We start from the raw sequence: 20446 nt of genomic DNA on the forward strand, positions 1-20446 counted from the left end.
CCCCCTGCCTCCCCAGCAGGAATTACTGTGTTGTAACTAACTGCTGTGCTCGTGGTTTTTGGGGCGGTGAGGCCCAAATCCGTGGAGATTCTTCATGTTTCTTTTCTCCTGACTGAGGTTAAGCCCCTTTGCTGCGTTTGTCTGGTTTTCTGTTCTCTGCCCAATGTCCTCTGGTGTTTACAGGAGATAATAAAGCAACAAGATTCCCAGTTTTTTTCCAGTTGTGCCTCCTGGATATTTGGCAAGTCACGCAGGTGACCCGAGGGAAGGGGTGATAAGTGTTTGATAGCAGCTGTTTGTCTACAAAGTGCTGTGAATCCAGGTTATCCCCTGGTTATCCATACCACATTTCTTCTGGGCTCTCTGCTGTCCTTGTTTCCTCTGGTCTGTGCTTACCAACAAGTGGGTATCCTGGTTTAGTTAATGGTGAGAATGTGGGTTGAGGTGGAGAAAGTGTGATGTTACTCTTTCATGCCTTGGAGCACCTGTGTTGTGTTTGGGCAGTGGATTTGGGTGCTGTTCTGCTGCCAGGAATTCTAAGATTGTTTCACCCAACAGACAGGTCGATTTGGGGGTGTTGCTATTAGGAATTCTGCTCTTTGAAGGTTAATTTTGCTCGGTTCCTCCCCTCACTGGGGGCTCTTATGCTTTGTAGCATCCTACCTCATGATAACCTGTATCAGCTCTTAATGCTTTCATTAGCTCATTGAAACAGGCTTCCTTATGCCAGTCCTCTTGCTTTCAATCCATTCTTTCTGCACTATGGAAGAGCCCTTTCCTTATTCCTTCCTGGGTAAGTGACAGTTGTAATGGCTTCATCCCGTGTTTTCCACTGAGGGTTTGGAAACCCACGTCTCCAGTTGTGCAATAGGAGGTGAGCTCTGCTGAGTAATTTGAGCTTTGCTCCGTGTCCTACTGAGCAGCTGAAATCAGGGGTGTTTGTAATTGCTGTGGGGAATGGGAGGAGGAGACTCAGTGCTTTTCAAGTGGGTGGTAGCAATGAGGAAGGTGAGTACACTGGGAACAAGTCTCTTACTTGAATGTTTGCATTGTTTCCACCTTCAAGCCTTTTTTCCTGTGATCTTTGAATATCTTCTGAATGTCATGAATGTTTCTGACTACCCCTCTGCTCAGAATGATCTGTTTAATCAGTGAGTGTTTGGAAATCTTGTATTTCTTTAAAAAAACTGTGGGTTTAAAGCAAAAAACCTGCAGCTCCTGATGTATAGTGATGGGAACCTGGAGGTTGGAACTTTAACTGCTGTTCCCTGTGGAGAAGTGTGAGCTGGGTGGACTTTGCCATCCCCTGAGGACAAAGGGCACAGCCTTGAAGCTGTTCCAACACTGAGCTTTTCATGTCCCTGTTCCAGGGTGAAATACAGCACTGGAACCCCCACACCTTGCTGGGTTTGGTGCTGCCCTCACCAGAGGACCCCAGGAGACAGCAGGATGTTATTAGTGAGGCAGGCAGTTGTTCATTGTATTTAAACTGATTAAAAGAATGTTCCCCTCTCTCACAGGGCTCAGAATCAGCCTCTGTGAGCCTTGTCTGGGCAGTGTGTCCTCACCAGGGCAAGTGGAGTGTGTGAAATCTCAACTGGTTCCACTTAGAGGCTGTTGATGTCCGTGAAAAGCAGGATTTGTTGTCTCAGGAGCTCATTTCAGGCACTGTGTTCTGTGGGCTTTGTCAAGTGCTTCTGTTCATCCCCTTTCATCCGTGCTGTGCTCCCCCTTCCAGGAGCAGCACTCTGGACATAATGGCTGGGCAGGTTCAGGCAGCCACTTGGGAGGGAACTGTCTCCCAGCACTTTCAAAAGAGGATGAAGGCAAAGTTCCTGCCAAATCTGCACTGGCTGGAAGAGTCAGGTGGTGATTCTTAGGGCTGGGTTTATGTTTTAACTCTTGGTTCTTTCCTAGTCAAACTGTTTTGTGCAGGGTGTGTGTTGACAATTCCTGGAACCTTTATTCCCCCTGTGTCCCTGGAAGCACAGGGAGGATGACAGGAGAGAGCTTGACTTCACCTCCAGAACTCAGGATGCATCTGAGGGCCAAGACAAACACCTGGGCAGTGTCTGGGCATGGATGCCTGAACAGCCCTCTGGAATTAAGGATGTGAATTATACTGTGTTTGGTCACCTGAATATTAAGTTACAGCCTGTCTTCCAGTGCTTTGTGGCCTCTCTCTCCAAAGCCTTTCTCTCTGCCCATCCCAGTCTTTCCAAGCCATCGGTTTGGTGAAAGGGGTGCTGGGGCACAGTGAGATCCCCACAAAAACCCAAACAATGTGTATTTTTAATTTCCTACCGTCTTTCAGGACAGTTTAATATATGTGGCCTTAGTGGCAGGGACAGAACTTTCAGTAACCTCAAAAGAAATTCCGTAGCATCCCTGAAACTGAGATTACAACAATATTAAATGAGTCCTTCCTAAAATGTGTCCCAAAGTCTTTTTTTGGGGAAGAAAAAATGGAAATTTTAATTCTAAATCGTAAGAGGATTCTTTTGAACTGGTATTTGGGTAGGAATTGGAAAATAGGTCTGGTGTACAGAGGCATAACCCACAAAATGGAAACCTGTGGTCTTTAACTGAATTACTTTTCCTTTGAGGGATTAAACTATTTTAGTTAGAAAAACATTTTGAGTATGGGAATAAATGCACTCCTATCAAAATAACCCATTATAGCTAAATCTGTGGGGATTTGGACCGAGATGTGCCCTAATTTATTTTAATTGAATGCTTCCCAGAGGTGTTAAAGGACTGGGGGAAAAAAAATCAAGCAGTTACTTTTTTTTATTTCCTGCTGCCTTTAGGAAAGTTATTAACCTCCAAGAGAGGGGCTGTGTCAGTTGTGTCACATGATGGACAAGTGTTATCTTGCTCTGCAGGGACAGGAGGGCTGGAAGAGGAGCCTCTTCGGGCTCGAGAGCCGCAGAGCTGAGCACGGAGGTGGCTGTTCCACTGCCTCTGGATCCTGGGGAAGGACTGGACAGGGACAGAGCTGAAGGGTAGGTAATGTTTCACTTCAGAACTGATCCCATCCTTTACCTAAACGTGCTCATGTGCCAGGCAGCCTTTGACTTTGGAGGGAAGGTGCTCTGCAAACTGAATTTATTCCCGTTTGCATGGTGGCTCTGTAGAGCATTTGATGGCTGAAACAAAACCCTGGCACAGGTTACCACTGTAGTTTAGTGCAGCTCCTCACCCGCCTGCAAAGGCTGGGCTTTAATCTTTTGTTCTTGTGTAACTGAAGAATGGTGATGTAGAGAAGGAAGAAGGAAGGGTTATCAGAAAAGGTGAGGAGAAAGAAGCAGCAGGATTGGAGCATTTGGCTTAAAATGCAAGGAATGGCACGAGACTGGGATGGGTGTTGTTGAGGTGGCTGGGACCAAACATCAGCAAAATGCTCCAAGCTGTAGCTCTGCTTGTCCCACCTGTGAGACCAGTGACTGTGATGGAGATGAGAGTCAGGGCTCCAGGACCTCTTTAGCAAAAAAGAATGAGTGATTCAAACAATGTCTGGGAAAGCAGTGGGATCATTAAAACAGCCTCCTTGTTGTTCCAGCACGTTGGAGAAGAGTCCTCCAAAATCCTTAGTGCAGAGCAAGAGGCCACATTCTGCTCCTCCAAGCGAGAGTGCAAACACCCAAATGCCTCATCTAAAACTGTTCCTTTTTGCATAAGTGGACCCAACACTTGGGTGCTGCCTCAGCCTCCCCAGAGCTTCAGAGAAGAGACTTTTGTCCCTTTCTCTGGTTGCAGAGAGCAGATACTGCAGTGCCCAATTTTGTTGTGTTCTCCTGCTCTGAGACCTTGTCTTGCTTTGTCTCACTTATGCTGAGAAGTGCCAGTCACAGTTACCATAAACCCTTCTTGTTGACCCATTCCCATTTCTGACTGGCAATAATTGTCTTTTTTATACTTCCTGGTTTGGGTTTCACTGGAGCTGAGTGCTGTATTGTGGGCTCTTTGTGCAGCCCTACAAAGCAGTTCTTGTGTGAGCACAGCTCTAACAAATGATCTAAGCCACCCTGATACAAAAACTGGTCACAGTTGTTTTTCTCTCTCTTTTAAATAGTTTATTTTTGTGTTTGCTGGTAACTACTCCATGCAGTTGGCAAACTTATTTTTAGGGATGGACTCTTGTCTTTTTTTCAGTCAGCAAGTGAAGTTCTGTTTAGCAGCTGGAATTTAATTTCCTGTGGTGAGCTTTCATGGATTGGGTGTAGACTTGGGAATATGGGCTCAGTTAATGAAGAGTGACTCCATTTTGGGGCAGACTCCCACTCCAGTTAATCCCTGTGGGGAGGAATTAGTGCAGGACTAGTGACTCCAACAGGCATCAATCAGCACAGCAGATCAGGAGCCCTGAGCTTGCTGGATGTGCCTCCTCCAGCTCCTTGTGCTAAGATGATTTAAGTATAATTAGACCTGGGTAAACCAGGGAGTGATTCCTAAAACCAGGAAAGGTTTGCTCTCTGAGTTGCCACGTGATAGGAGTCCAATTCTCCCAAGTCAGCTGGATTTTTAAACAGGAATTTTTAGAACTTCTCTGCAGGGTGGGTGAACCTCGAGGCCTCCTTCCCAAGTATTCCCCCTGCACAAGTGTGGAAGGGGATTATTCCTCTGCTTTACTGTAAATGTTGACTTGTGTGCTTGAGGGGGTGTTATGCAAAGCTAATCCTGGATTAGTGCCCTGCCAGGCAGGCAGGGGAGAAGTGGCTCTGGGAGTGGAGCTCCTGAAAGCTGTCACACCTCTGGAACAACACCTGAGACCCCCAGGGATGGAGGAATTCCATGGATTTCAGTGGGATTTGTGTTGTGCACAGCCTGGCTTTTAGCATCAGGCGTGGAGAGCAGTTTGCATTCCAATCTGTGAACTTCCCTGGAATGTGATGAAGCTGAGAGCAGAGACCAAACCAAACGAGACTTGAATTTTGAAGGCTGGATTTGCACCCAGAAAAAAAAAGATGGATTTCAAAATGAGGAACCTGTGGCTCCCACTGAAATTTTTGTTGCCTTTTTTTTTTTTTTTTTAGTGTTTGCTATATTTAAGTCAACAAAACGTGACTGAAGTTCCCTAAACCAGAACACTCTTTTTTTTGTGTGTGTGTGTGGCTGTGTGCACATCTCTGGATGGCTTTTCCTTCCTGTGGATATCAGGGTTTGTATCTGTGGGGGTCCAATTCCAGTATTCCCCTCTGCAGTCAGAGCTTTGTGTGTGCAAATGTGTGTGATGCACAATGTGTATATATAAGTTTATATTGCATATTTTCTTAAATGGATATTTAAATATGTAGCAAAGATAAGCACAACTAAGTGCAGTCAGTAGAAATAAAACACTCCCCCATCTCCAGGGACTCGTGTCCTGATGGAATGAGGGGATGGCTGAACATTTGATCCTTGTATTGCCATCCTCAGCTGAGTGCTGGGGTAACTCCCCTGACTTGCAGAGTGCCAGGCTGCCCTGAAGTGACCTGAGCAGAGGGAGAGGATCACCTTTCCCTGGAATTTGACAGTCAGTTGGGAGCAATCCCTGGGTTGCAGGTGATTGCAGTGATGCTGTGGAGCTCCCACTGCAGCAGGTCATTCCTCTTGTCCTTGGCTGACTGTGGAGCCCTTGGCGTTTTTCACGAGCAGGCTTTTTTATTACTGTGTTTTATTGCTTTTTTTTATAACTGTTTTATTAATTTTCTCGGTGGTTTGGGTATTCTGGGGCTCCAGTTGCAGTGAATAAAAACTAACATGCCTGAGATGAGTTTCTGCTGGCTGATTTAATTAGGCAGAGCTCTGTTTCTGCACGTTTCATGTCAGGAGGAGGTGTTGGAGGAAGGACTCCTTGGGACTCTGATGCTTTTGACTGCTGACTTTTAACTAAAACCCCTTTAATAATCACATTCTATCTAGCAATTCTGTGTGTACTACAAGTAATGCACAAGGCCTGTACCTGTTTGGAAGAACATCTGTCTAAAACTGACTTGTGAAACCCTGGAAATATTAAATGCAGTGTCTGAAATCTTCAAACATTTTATTTTAAAATGTGACAAAAATTATTGCAGTCTGAATCAAGGGGGTGATCTCACTCCTGTTTACCAAACCTGAGTTGCTGCTTGGCCCTTGAGCCCAGCATAAATCAAAGGGGAAGTATTTCTTCTGTAGAAGTTTAATTTCCTCCACTGGACAGTTTTATATAACCTGTCATTTTAATGTTGCACTACTTTTCTTTCCAACAAAAGCAGCATATCAAAAACTGTAAATCACGTTTGCTTACAGGGAGAAATGCAGTGCAGATAAGATGCTTTAGCTTTGGGGGACCCTCTTTTCCAAAATAGAATTCCAGACCCTGTTTTAAGATTCAAGAGAGGGTTTTTAAAGCAAGGAGTCCGACTGGCCACTCTCTGTGTGTTTGATTGCATAAGAATTGTCAGCACTTCAGGTCTGAGGTGGGTTGGTTTATTTTTTTGAGGAGAAAAAAAAAAAAAAGAAGTTCTTGCAACATTCTGGTTTGTGCTGGCTTTTAGTTCTTGCACTATTTACTCTCCTGGATAAGGGAAACCACAGCTGTTCTGCTGGGGTTTTAGGGCTGAACCAGCAGAGAGAATGGACATTTTCACAAGGGCCTCCCCTCACACAGCTCTTGTCCTCTGAAGAGTCTGCCTTTTCTGGTTTACAGAGATCAGACTGTGCAGAAGAGGAGCTGCAGCTCTGTATCTTAGTTACCAGCTGAGGGTTAAGCTTTCAGGCTGGGAGGTTTTTGAGCTCTCCTTGAACACCTGAAGCTCAGTGCCAGGGTGAGAACCATCTGAAGCACCTCTCCGAGGACTGGAGTGACGTCTGTGGGAAGCTCTGCTGCTCCTGGAGCCCAAACAGTGGGTTGGGTCATGGAAGGGATTGTTAAGGAGCTTTTGTGGGGTTGTTACAAGTGAGGGAGTTTTGTCATTTGAGTGAAAAATTTAGAATTCCGTAGGTGGGAATGTTTGAATCTCTGTCATCGTGGGAATTGAATCACGTTCTCCTGTTCGGTGGTGTAATGCAGGGTAGGTGGGATTTGGGTTGGGAGAACTGCTGGATCCTTTGACTGTGGAGTTCATGGAGCCTTCCTAACCAAAAGCAGCCACTGTGCTCTTTGCTTTCCCCCTGCCTTAGATCCCCAGCCGTGAGTGATCTATGAGATGGCAGAGAATGGCACAGACTGTGACCAGAGACGCACAGCAATGAGCAAAGAGCAGCACAATGGCAACTTCACAGGTAGGTGGGGGCTCACCTGGGGTGCTCAGCTGGGCTCTTGGGGGTCTAAAATGAACATAACATTGAAAAGGAATCGGTGTGGCTGCACTTTGCTGGGGCCCTGAGCAACCTGATCTTGTGAGTGGCACGAGGAGGTTGGAATGAGATGGGCTTTGAGGTCCCTCCCAGTCCAAACCAGTCTGGGATTCTGTGATTCAGAGACTTCATTCCCCCATAATGTGAAGGGCCTCAAGGCCTGAATCAATCTTGGGAGCCTCAGTCATCTCTAAGCCTCAAGTCTGCAGGATTTATGCATTGTAAAGCCGTGGAATGGTTTTATGCTTCCATTTTGCCACTTATATTCCCATCCCCATTTCTCTGATGCTCTTTCCTCCTCCCAGAGTTGTTGTCCTGTAGTTCAGCCACATTTCAGCCCTGTAAAGCTGCCTTGGGTACCAACAGGGGCTGCACCAGGGCTGAGCTAAAAACTTAAACTCTGTTGGCAGAAGTCAGGCTTTGTACAGCCCCACCCTTTGGCACTGAAAAGTCAGGACTTGGTCATAAAAATCTGCTTTACTCTGGGAGAAATCCAGTTATTACTCTCCCAATTTCTAGCCCTTCTGTTGAAATTCAGCTTCACTGTAATTTATTGGGTTTCCATGATGAATGACCAACAAACCAGTTTTAACTGCTTCACCTCCTGCCTTGCCTCTTGTTTTTCCTGCTGGTGTGCCTAGAGTGGCCTGGGGTTAATGTTTGGAACTCATGAAAAAATAACCCAAAGACGTTTTATTGAAGAGCTTTGTGTCACTGAGTGATCCGTGCTGGGTAGGAGAGCATGGAAATTATAATCATCTCGGTTTGTTTCCTGTCATCCTTCGGATGTGCCAGTTCCATGTTAATTAAGTTTTGTAATCAAGTGATTTCTCAAGTTGTGTGCAGTCTTACCCCATTGTCTTTTATGACCTTTACCAAAAACAAGGTCGTAAAAAACAAGGTTGGAGCGTTTTTATTGCACGCACTGAGCGAAAAAGCAGAGAATTGAAATTCATGAGGCAAGGAATGCAGCAGAATTTAAATATTGTGTGTGTGTGCAAGGAACAAATCAAAGCCTTTTTTACTTAAAGGCTTAGATCATTCTGTAACTCTGAGGGAATGTGGGTGTTATCCAGGATTTGCCATTGTAGGATTTCTGTTAGTTCACCTAAAGCAGCTGATTTTTTTGAGGAACACAAACTGGAATGGGCTGTGTGACTAACAAGGTGTGCAATTCCTGTGCAAATACCTGATAAGGCAGCATGTTCCAGTTCCTGGGATAAGACTGAAATGATACATCTGGGCTTACAATGTGCTGAGGATTCAGGTTAGATTAATATTTTAAATGCAACAGCTTTTTCCAAGTCTTAAAATGTGTGAATATTACAGTGCAAAACAGAACACGTGTTTTGACTGTGTAGTAAGGGGTCCTTAAACAAGTTTGATGTCTGTTTGGATACAAGAGTTACTTTTGTGTATTTTTTCCATTGTTCAGTGGTATTTTTTCCTCTCCTCTCAGAATTCCTTTTCTTTAAAAGTTGAAGAATTATTACTGCTTTTTAGCCTGACGACCTTTGAACAAACCATTCTGATCAGAGAAATAGCTGAGGTTTCGAAGTTTATTCAGCTTGTTTTAAGCACAAAATAACACTTTTATTAGAAGAACCTTTCTCCTGTACTTGTGTGGCAGAGCTGTGTTGAGCTCTGTTACAACCAAATCAGTAAAACCAGCTGCATGTGTAGTGTCAGTCCAAGGAATATATATATATAAATATATATATAAAATCAGGTTCTTTCCATGGGAGCACCTTGGGAGAAGCTGAAGAGTGTGCCCAGGCTTCCCTGAGGGTCCTGCCTGGGAGGCAGGTGCTGTTATCCAGTTACAGGGAGGCTGCAGTGGATGCAGAGCCGTGTAATTCAATCCAGCTCCGTCGGAGAACTCCGGAATAACTCCCTTGGAAGAGAACCCTCTCAAAAGTTCAGGGTGAAACGTGTTCTCTGCGGTGCTAAAGTCACATTTGACCTGCTGGTTTTAACTCCTAGTGCAGGAAAGGCTCCTGGAGATGCCAGACCTTTTTGGCACCCTGAGCTAAGTTAGATTTTTGAATCATTGTCACCTACACGGAGGAACAGACCACCTTATTCCCTGTGCTGGACATTCCCAAGGCACTCGGAGCAAATGCTTTGTGAGAGTAGAAAAGATGGCTGAGAGCTCACATTAACTTCCTAACAAATTTAAAAAAAAATCAATATATTTTTGGGTGGGGTAGAACCTGAACTGCAAACCTGTGCTTTTACTGATTATTTATTTTTAATTTATTTTTATTTCTTTTTGTCTTTTTTCCCCTTGCAGATTCCTCTGTGTTGAGTGAACGGAAGCGAAGGGAGCGGGAGGAGAGGCTGAACATTGTTCTGTGGAAACAACCGCTTGTTACCTTGCAGTATTTTTGCCTGGAAACTCTAATAAACTTGAAGGAATGGACCATAAAGTAAAGATCATTTCTTTAACTTCTACTAAGCGTTCTGGGGAAACCCATGCTCTGATTCAGTAGGTCATTCTGACATCTCACTTTCCCTCATGATTCACAGCTTGAAAATTTTCCTTTTTTTTTTTCAGAAAACATGTGTATTTTTGTCCCTTAAAGGTGGCTTTGGAACACACCACACTTGTAGCTGTGCACTCAGACCTTGTGCCCAAGTTACATAAATGCAGTGAGGTGTCCATGGGAGAAAACTGCAAACTTGAATATTCCCATTTGAAGGAGTGGGACAGTGTTTAGGGATCCTTGAGGCAAGAGTTCCTGTACTTGTGGCTGCAGTGTTAAATACTGACCTATTAATGTAGGTGTTGGTGTCACTGAATGATCTCCAAAGAGCTCAGCCAGGGAAGGGGTCAGGCTTAGGTGGAACTTGCTCTGATGTTTATGGTGCTGCAAAGAGGACTTTGCTTCTCCGCGGGTCCTTTCCCGGCAGGAAATGATTTATTGAAGCACTTTCCCCGAGTGTTATTTTCACACTGGATAAAATTGGCTTTTATTCCAGTGAGAGAATCTGTGAGGAGCAGTCCTACCCTTCCCTGCTAGTGCTGAAATGCAGAGCTGGTTCTTAGTGCACGAGGCTCGGGGGTTTAGGTGCCAAAACACAAGGACGATGCCAGGAGCAGCAGCCACGCAGTGCCTGTGCTGGTGACTGAGCTCTGCTGTGTTTGGGGTTGAGTTTACAAACATTTTCCCAGTGAGAAGGCAGGATCTGATCAGGACCCTTGGGTGATTCCAGCTGTGGGGCTGCTCCTCTGCACAGCGAGCTCTGGGGGGTGCTGAAGGTTGTGCTCAAACCTCTGGGCTGGGTTTGAGGTGCTCATACATCAGATTCACCCAGAGAAACTTCTGCTTTCCATTTTCTTTCAAAATTATTTGTATGAAAAAGCCCAGGTTTATGTAGTGCAGTCTTAATCCCCTTTTACACCCCCCAGAAAATCTCCTTATTTCCCTCTGTGCATTCTTTCAGCTACCATGAGTTGTCTCTGAGAACTGTTTTATTGGATCTGACATCAGCCATTTCTGACAACCCCCAAGCTTTTATTTAAACCCAGCAGAAATAACATTTGAGGATTTATTTTAAGACCTCAAATCTTATTTGGCTTCCTAGACATCAGATTCTGTTACAGGCAGCACTTGCCTCCTCTGCTGAGCAGCACAGTGGTGTTATCTTTACAGAAAATAACCCTGACTATTATAAGCTATTAAGTTGAGACCTCAGATTGACTCTTAATGATCTCCTGTGTTCCATTGCATAAATTGTGACTTAAATGGCAATCACTTGAAAATCCAATTGTCATACTAATGCAAGCAGCACTAATTTTAAAATAATTTGAGTACTTTTTTCAGTTTGCTTAATATGAAACATTTGTGACTGTTTTCCTGTGTTGTCTCTTATTTCTGTCTCTCCCTGTCTGATTAGATAAGTTATGTTCACAGTTTGCTGTTACAGTCTGGGAATGTTAAGTGATGCTGGCTCTTGCTTTTTTATATATCATTAGTGACAATATAATAGAAAATAATCAATGTATTTGCTAATCTTCTGTGTGTGACCACATAAATATCAAGCAGGAAAAAAAACCCCAGTAGAACCAAAGAGGCTCAAAAGTGATTTGGTAGCAAATTACATTGGAAAATATATTCTCCCTTTACTGCAGTAACTTCATAATTAACTAAACGTATTTATTAAACTTGGAGCTGCTAAGAGATAATAATTTCAATAGAGCAGGGGAACCAAACTAATGTAAAGGGGTGTTCCTCTGTCCCTGGGGTTGTGCCCCCAGCACAGCTGGGAATTGCCCTTGGGAATCTCCCCAGCCCCTCCTTGCCCAGGGCCTGCTTTGCCATTGCTCAGGGCCTGTGCCTGACTCTTGGCTGCAGAGGCTGAATTGTTTTCACATTGTGTTTGTCTGCAGACAGTTACTTTGTTTTTCTTTCTTTAAAAACACCAAACTATGCGCGGCTGAACTTTGATCTCGCTCCAGGGCCAAGCGGAGATTTCCCCCCCAAAGAGTAAAAGGCTCCCCAGATATTTTCCGGGGGGGTTTATGCTTTCATGATGACAAACTTCTCATTGCCATCATCCCTGCTGACTGCACCCAGGCAGAGCCAGTCTCCAGGGACAGCTGAGTTGCTTTGAAGTGCATGGTCAGGATGACAAACCCTAATTGCCAATTTGTCTTTAAGATTGTGGCACCGGCGGAGCATCTTGGTGTGTGTTTTACTGGCACTGGCCACGCTCACAGCCACCTATTACATCGAGGGAGCTCATCAGCAGGTAGGAGACTTCCAAGTTGCTTTCCTGGGTGACTAATGCTCCTTCTCCCTGAATGGGATCTTGGTGGAATTATGATTTGTCTTTTGAACTGCTTGCTGAGGGTTTGTCTCCCGTGTCGTGACTGTGGATGAGTTGTGGCTCAGGGAGGATGAGCTGCATCATTTGGTCTGTTCTGTTGGATCTGTGGGTGTTCCACCTCTTGTCTGCTCTGAGTAAGGACACCTCAGATGCTGAGCACTCCTTCACATCTGCTGGGAACGAGTGGTGGGAGCTCTTGAGGGATGACGTTAAACTGAGTCATGGTAGAACTTGGCGGTTCCCAAGAAATTGTTTCTTCTGTTCCTATGGAAGGGTCTCCTGACCAGTTAGGATAGGCATATACAGAGGTATAAAATGGCTTCATGGTTCAGATCTGGTTCTGTGATGCTTTTCATACCCCCATTAATTTCAAATGGTTGTTTAAAATCTTTTTTGAGCTTTGGTGAACACACAGACTTTTGCATCACTGGAAGTGTAAGACATTGCTCAAGCATAAGGTGATGGTGGTGTCTGCACCTTTCCCCTCCCCATTGCTCTTTGAGGGTCAGATTTGGAACAAATTACAAAAAGAAGTATCTAGGCTTCCATTTCAGCTTTTATCACCCAGATAATGTCTGTGTTAGTTTGTAGGTTTGATTTTCTCCCTTGGAGATATTATAATTGGCTTTTTTTTCTCTTTTATGACTCCTTTTTCAGTATGTGAGGTATATGGAGAAGAAGTTCTTCTGGTGTGCCTACTGGGTAGGACTGGGCATTCTGTCCTCTGTTGGCCTTGGAACAGGTCTCCACACCTTTCTGCTCTATTTGGTAAGGATATTTCCACACTGTGTTCTTTCTGAATTGAGTATTTTAATGATTATATATTTTAAAACACGTGAATAAATAAATATTCTGTAAGTCCTGAACGTGAAGTACTTCTAAAGGAAAATAAGCACTCAGTGTAATGTCTCTGGGCTCTAGTGAATGCTGGTCATGTTCTGTACTGTATCACCTGGTTTTGTAGTTTTTAACCTCTGTGGTTATTGATCTGGAGATATTAACCTGCTGTTTAATCCTCACTTTGAAACACTGAGTCAAAATCTGCAAGCTCTGGCCTTTTAATTCCCTGATTTAAATGAAGTGTTTTCTAGTGTGTTTTTCCATTTGAAATTTTTCAGCCTATTTAAATGATCATTTTTCTAACTGAAACCACTGAAACAAGCAGCTGGTTTAAAGTTTGGTCTGTGTTAATTTTGCTTTGAAAATAATGGGAAGAAAAATGTTTTTCTCTGAAGATAAAGTAACTTCTGAAAATTTGTATGATGTTGTTTATCTCAGCTCAGCTAAGAAAGTCAGGGAAATGTTTGGGTGTGTTTTGCTTTTGGCCATTGGATTAGTTCCTGGTTTATGAAACCACTGTCCTGGATTTAAGAAAAAGATTCATGGCCACAAAATAATTAAAACCAGTTTATGCAGCAAATGTCATCTTGTATTTGGAACAATTACAGATGTTTACTTTCAGAGCTGCTTTAATCATTAACAATAACACAGAAAACACTACAAGAAACAAGAAACTCCTGCTTTTCCCCACAGCAGGGCAGTGCCTGGAATATGGGATGGCATCTGCAGGAGCCTCAGACTCAGTCTTGGTGTAGCTTCTGTCCTAAAGACTGTGGGGGCAGAAAGCACAGGGAAAGGACCTGTGTTTGAAAATCCACGTGTTTAAATAATTCTAAATTACTCCCATTTGGGAAAATTAAATTCCATAATATATCACTTCCATTATCCTGTGGGGGGTGTGAGTGAGCCTCGTGGATGTGTTTAGGCTGTGACCTGAGCTGACATTGAAGTAACTTATACAGAAATATGTAGAAAATATAACTTCTCTGTTGTCTTATCAGTCGAATTTATGGGAGGTGTTTAGGAGGTGAACAGCCTTCCAAAGATTACTGGGAGAGAAACTGAGTTTACTATTGTCAGGGAAGGTATTTCTTTGGAATACAAGAGCAAATGTTTCACGTAGCTTTGTGAGGAGGGGGAGGGAAACAGACAGAACAGCTCGCACTGAATAATTACAAGGTGTTTATAGAATAAAACGTGCTAAAAATGTACCATCGACATTTAACGTGTGACACTGCGGGAGGAATCCTGGTGTATTTAAGCTCTCTGGGCACTGGAGGCCTGTCAGCACCGCGGGGTTTGCACCTCGGTGCAACCCAGGAGGTTGTTGCCACTAGATGGCAGAGGGGGTGTAAGAACGGGAATCCAGGGCCTTAAAAACCGTGTTCAGTGCCTGAACTCGGAATATTCCTGTCACTGCAGCTCTGTGTACCTGGGATATGTTGTCTCCTCCCGATACACTGCTCGATATCTCCTCGCTCGGAGCTGTGGGAGAGGGAACACGAGGTACTAACATGAGGCTGCTGCTGCAACTTCCAGGGGAAAAAGTATTTCAGGGTGATATTCTGGATTTAACCCTTCTAGAAACAAAGCAATTAGGAGCTTTCAAAGAGAGGAATTCTGAGCTGTTTTGCTTTGTTGTTTATACAGCAGTTCCCTCTGAAAGGAGAGAGATGGCAGGTTAAGTGTGGAACTCACTACATTAACTTTTGCATTATTGTCTCTCTGTTTTTCATGTTCCATATAATTTAATTACATTCCTTCATTATGCTAAAACTTCTACTAACTCAAAGTGAGAAGTTACAAAACAGCAAACCCACCCCTGTTCTAGTGCCTGGATTTGCTGGCAGTAGAGAACAGAGTCAGTAAGTGTTTTCAAATTGCCTTTAATTAATTGCTCATTTTAAAGCTGGATGTACAGGGAGATTGTTGGGAATGCAATTACATGCTGGGAGAACAATGCCCTTGGGCCCACCCATGTGCTGCTGAGCTCGTGTGGAGTCTTGCAGCCTTGTCTTGTGCCATGAAGGGCACATTTAGGAATTGATGGCATGTGGGCACCTGTTCGGGCTCCTCCAGCCGTCCCACAGGTGCATCTGGATTCAATACACCCCTCCAGTTACTGTATCTGGGATTTCCATATCAAACTCGTCCCCAGCCCAGCCTGGGCAGGTCACAGGAGTGGTTATGCAAGAGCTGCAGCATATGAATGACTCTCATGTTTGCTTTCCCTGGCCTGCTTAGCTGTTTTTCCAGTGTTGAAAACCTTCATTTGTCTGGATTCTTCAGAGCATCTCTCACCAGCTGCTCCCTGGAGCCACATGTGCTCCACTGCCAGGAGAGATCCCAGGCTCAGCTGAGGAAAGAGCACTTGGAAGCACTTTGCTTAATGTAGAATTTACAGTTTGAAGCAGCCTCAGTGTGGGAGGGGTGTTACTGCCCCAGATTCATTTTGGTTCACATCTGATTTGTGGTTTTTTTTTTTTCTGCTCACCAGTCTTTTCTCCAAACATCTCTGTGAGAGGGACAGCTCAGTTCTGTGTGTTTGATAACAGGCTTTTTCCTGCTGCTTCTGCGATTCAGGAACTTTCTGTATGTTACAAAGAGCCTGAACGTTGTCTGCACTGCTGGTTCCTAGTTTAATGCTGCTCCCTTAGTTGCAGCCAGCACTAAATGTAGGATTTGACATGGCTTTTTGGGAAGCAGTCCTCGTGCTGCACTTGGCACCGAGCTGAGGGCTGGCACGGAGCAGATCAGGGAAGCAGGCCACTCTTCCAAGAATCCTTCTCACTCTGACACTTTCAAAACAAGTCTGCTGGCTTCTTTTCCTCAAGTCCATTAAAGGTTTTTCACAATTCTTTAAAAACAGCCCTTAAAAATAGTGATCATGATGTGGTTCTGTAGGAAATAAAACTATTATGATTGATGACTCTAAATACTGTTTTTAGCAGTGCACGCACAGCTCTTTCCTCAGTCTTGAGATGTTTTCTCTTCTTTTAGTGGTATATGAAAATATGAGCTGCATGAATCACCTCATCACCAGCAGAGGATGACTGAGGGGAACTGGTCAGGAATTTCTGGTGTTTGTACATCTCAGAGAGGTGGATGATGATGGGATGAGGTGGCACTGATGATGGAATGAGGTGGCAGTGCCGGGGGCTCCGGAGCAGGGACAGGAGGTGGAGTGCTGGGCTGGGATCATGGGCCATGGTCATCCCTTCTCAGTGCTCTGCCTGTGCTTTGGTTTCACTTCAGCTCTGGGAAGTGGATTGTGAAAGATGTGGCCGAGGCAAAACGAGCTCAGAACGAGCGGTTGTCGCTCAGTCACATCCCCTCTGTGTGTGGATGTTCCAGTCCGGGATGAATGGAAGCGAATTCCTCACCGGTCAAGAGCGCAGAGCGAGCTCTGGCTCTTGGATTGTTTGTGTTTTTGGTCCTTAAATGTGGATCTCTGCTGCTGCTCTGGAGCCAAGTGGGGCAATGCTGCAGGGGTTTGTGCCGTGGCAGGGCCGTGGGGGAGCAAACAGGAAATGGGAGGGACAACGGGAATGGTTCCTGTGCCGAGGCCTCCACAGCTGGAACACGAGGCTTTGTCACTAAAAGCCACTACTTCTAACTGGGGTGGGAGAGAGCACAGCAAAGGTTTCAGAACAGAAATGTGCCCTGAAGGAGAAATGAGTCAGAAAGGCACTGGCCTTACAGAGCTGGGTTTAGCTGGGCCTCAGGCCTCGGTGTCTCACTTTCCTTCTGAATCTGTTCCGGGTTTGGCCTTGAGGAGTCACATTCTGGCCTCAAAAGTGTCATTTGCAGCTGAAACGAGTCGTGTTTTGGCCCTGCCCAAACTGGTTTAGGTTAGAATTTGAAGATTTAAACTCCAGACACTTGTGCAATAATGAGTCCATTATCCTGGGGGGAAAAAAAATTGTTTTGGTGTAAATAATTATAAGAAAAACAAACCCACACAAATAAACTGTTTCCTGCCAGGACTACTTAAAAAGTTTTTCAAATCAAACTTAGTTCCTTTCAGTTCTCTGGTTCCAGGAGCTGAGCTCGTAAGGAGACTCATGATAAAATTACTTAAGTCTTTCTAAAAAGAAAAGCTCACAAAGCAGGGTTTGCTCCACTTCTATGAAGTGGACAGAATAATTTGGAAATCCACAGAAATTCCTCTCATTTTTTTCCTCTATTTACTTGTGACTTTAATACAGGAGTATTTTCATAGAGATTATCAGCTTCAGGAGAGGTTTTGCTCTTTCCATGTGGACTATTCCAAACTGCTGTAACCCAGAAAAACCAAAGGGTTCTCTGTGTAAAGGAAAAAGTGAGAAACAAAAGCTGAGCTACCTCAGCCAGGTGGGAGGTGCAGCTCTGCTCCCCCTTCCCAGCCCTGAATTCTTTGTGTGAAGTGAGGTGTTCATTCCCAGTCCTTCCTGCTCTCCAATTCACATGGCAGCTTGCAAGCCTAAAACAAAGGAAATAAGTGGTTTGGTCTAATATCTGTGCTCAGATTACTGCTATTGAACTGCTCAGGCAGTGGAGAGAAAAATACATGGAGGGTGCAGAAAGACAGAAATGAAGTCCAAAATAAGTTGAAATGGAGCCTGTTTGTGTGGGGGTTGTTTGTGACTCTTAATCTGTCAGTTGTTTCCTTTGTGCCTTTCCTTCCTCCAGCTGTCCTAAGATTTCTACAATGAACTGAAATATCCTGGAATACTTGAATCAAGATATAAGTTTAAAAAAACCCCACACTTTTGCTGGCTATCTTGACAGAAACTCCTACTTGCAGCTCACCTGGGCTTGGAACTGCAGCACTGGTATTAATAATGCCCTGCTGGACTGGAGGGGTCTGGGGAACTAAACTGGACACTCACTGCTGCTGGATTAGTTGTGTGACTTGGGTATCTCTTAAACCTTCTGGTGGCTTGCTTGCACTTTAAAAATCTGAGCTGAAAAGTGGCATTTTCAAGGAGAAAAATGTTGATGTAGAGTCTTGGTCCCTCTCAGTGCTCCCGTGGATGTGTCAGACACCCAGAGATACCTGCAGATGCACTGCTGGTTTAGGTCAGGCTTTGCAAAAATAGCCCTTGTGAGTGGTGCAGCTCAGTCTGGGAGATGAGCTGAGCCCTGAACCTTAACAGGAGCTGAAGCTGAGGGTGGTTTAGGTTCTGTGGGCACAAACCAAGCACATATGGCCAGTTGTGGACTCGGCTCAGGGCCTGTGGAGCAGCTGGAAGCAAAAACCTCCCCCAGTGCCCCTCTGAGAACTGCCAGAGCTCGTGACTCAGAGCCCGACTGGGGTGACTGGGAGGTCCATAAACGGCTTCCAGGGCGTAGGGCAGAGTCTGGAGGGCTTATCTAAAGCTGGAACTGTGGCAAAACACAGCTCATGTGAGGTGTCTGTCTGCACAGGCAGAGCTGCACTGGGCTTCTCAGATGGCCACAAAATACTGATGTCACAGTAATATTTAAGCTGTGCTGAACCAGCTGTAGTGACCTGAACTTGCACAGGCCGAGGAGGCAGGAGGATGGTGGAGGAGTTAATAGGAGGGTGGTTGCAGCCTTTTCTTCCTCCTGAAGGTTGATGGACTTTACCTTCGAGGTGCTGACGCCGTGTTTTCCTTATCTGCTCCCCACTTCCTCCTGCCAGTTCTGTGTCTCAGAGCTCTGCCAGGAGGGCACGTTGTGCTTTCTCCTCATTTGCTGCCTTGGAGTTTCTGCTTTTTTTTTTTTTTTTTTAATGCACAGCCTGAACTTTATTCTTTTTTCTGTCACTACTTCCTTGAGCAGGTTGGACATAACGATAATCATGCCAAGCGACCTCTAACTGGAGACATTAAAGCCAGTCATCACTGGCAGTGTCAGTTTGAATGGATGTTGTGATTATTCCTCAGAAATAATAAGCTGGGTGGCTGGGGAAGGGCAAGGAGAGAATACTGACAGATTATTTTTGTTTACTGTCAGTACCGGAGGATAAACTTGGATTCTTCCAGTTGTCCCTTTCCCTGCACGGGTCTCTCTGCTCCTACAGAAAGCAGCATGGGCACAGCCTTACAAAGCATCTGCTTTTCATGTTCTCCCCAGAGCAGCACCGTGGCCCTGGTGAGCAGACAGTGGCACCACGTGCCTGCTCCCCCTGCTTCTTGTCCACTCATTTTCAGAGCTTGTGGCTGCTGGGTTGGAATTTCCACCAGCTCTGTGCTGTGGGGCAAGGCCTGGCTGAAGGGGGAATAGAAACCAACAGCCACGTGGTGGTAAAATTAATCCACTGGTTGAAATGGTTGTGTTGGTCTGGTACAACCAGCTCTGAGCACTCGGTGGGGTCTGTGGCACTCGAGGATGCTCCAGGTACGGGATCCTTCGCCCCGAGCCCCGTCTCCAGCCAGCCCCACATACCAGACATCAGAGAAAATCATGAGACATTTTAATCTCCCGACACAGCCAGACAGACTGGATGGACATATTTACCAGCCACCTCCAGACCAAGCTTTTCCCTCTTAATCACCCAGCAGATTTCTTTGTGGGTAGTCGTGCGCTGCCGCCGTTGGAGATAAACCCGAGGCTGGGCCGTGCTGTGACTTTGTGGAGAGGTGTAATGACTTCATGGATAAGAATGGGATGAGTCGTGGCCTGGGGCAGCACTCTCAGGATGTTTCCCATGAGAAGCAAGCTTTTGTTTTTCCAATATATCTTAATCAAATATAGCATGACATGTTCCCCCCCTGTGGAAGGGCTGAGTCTTGAACCCAGTGTGAAAAGCAGAGGAAAACAGATTTTTAGTGCATTAAGTTCAGCAAGGAGTTCAGTGTCATATTTTTCTTGCTGGCAGACATATCACTTTTCTTTGAGAAATGTTGCTAAATTAAAGCCAGTCTAAAATTACATCTTCCTCCAAAATAAAAGGTTAAAATTAGATGTAGTTGTTCTTGTGCAGGCTGTGAAGGGACATGTGAGAAACCAACACTTGATACGGGGCTTGTTTAGAGCTTTAATTGACTTCCCAGTCTGGGTGCACAGAATGATTAATAATGTGAAAATATGATTCATTTTTAATTGGATATTCAGCCACTTTTCCTTATGGTAAAGACTTTCTGTTGTAAGAATTACAGAGATCAGCATGTTTTGAAGGATTGCAGCTCCTGATTTTTTTCACATGTGGCTGTGCCTTCTCCTTCTACTTCTGCAGATGAATTTCCAGGCATAATTTATAGATGAAAAGATTATACCTTCTAGAAATTTCATAAAAGAGCATTTAAAGTAACGTATTTCTGAGGATTAGCTGTGTCATTCTGACTTGGGTGCCTTCAATCACTGGAACGAGACTCCTTTGAAGGCCCGTGAGTTCAAGAGTTCGAGGTTACCTTCTCAGGGCTGTGCCGTGAGGGATCTCCAAACTCCCCTGAACTGCTCTTGCTAAAAAACAGATTTATGTTGAGTTCATCTCCACGACCAGATC

General features: G+C 44.8%; 1 protein-coding gene across 4 annotated transcripts in view; it reads left to right on the plus strand.

Annotated features, from left to right (window-relative positions):
* The window catches only part of VMP1 (vacuole membrane protein 1), a 58615-nt gene that overhangs the window by 628 nt on the left and 37541 nt on the right, over nt 1–20446 (plus strand). The window contains exons 1-6 of one of the 4 annotated variants that reach the window (XM_027660174.1): nt 285–402; nt 2886–3005; nt 7144–7245; nt 9614–9749; nt 11985–12075; nt 12811–12921. In XM_027660174.1, coding sequence (XP_027515975.1) covers nt 7170–7245; nt 9614–9749; nt 11985–12075; nt 12811–12921 — 414 coding nt within the window. In that variant the 5' untranslated portion in view covers nt 285–402; nt 2886–3005; nt 7144–7169. Of the gene's footprint in view, nt 1–284; nt 403–906; nt 1009–2885; nt 3006–6588; nt 6789–7143; nt 7246–9613; nt 9750–11984; nt 12076–12810; nt 12922–20446 lie in introns of those variants that run through there. The other 3 variants (XM_027660175.1, XM_027660173.1, XM_027660176.1) reach the window with 3 other exon arrangements.

Source organism: Corapipo altera, unplaced genomic scaffold (assembly GCF_003945725.1).
Source record: "Corapipo altera isolate COAL_440 unplaced genomic scaffold, ASM394572v1 271, whole genome shotgun sequence".
NCBI lineage: Eukaryota > Metazoa > Chordata > Aves > Passeriformes > Pipridae > Corapipo > Corapipo altera.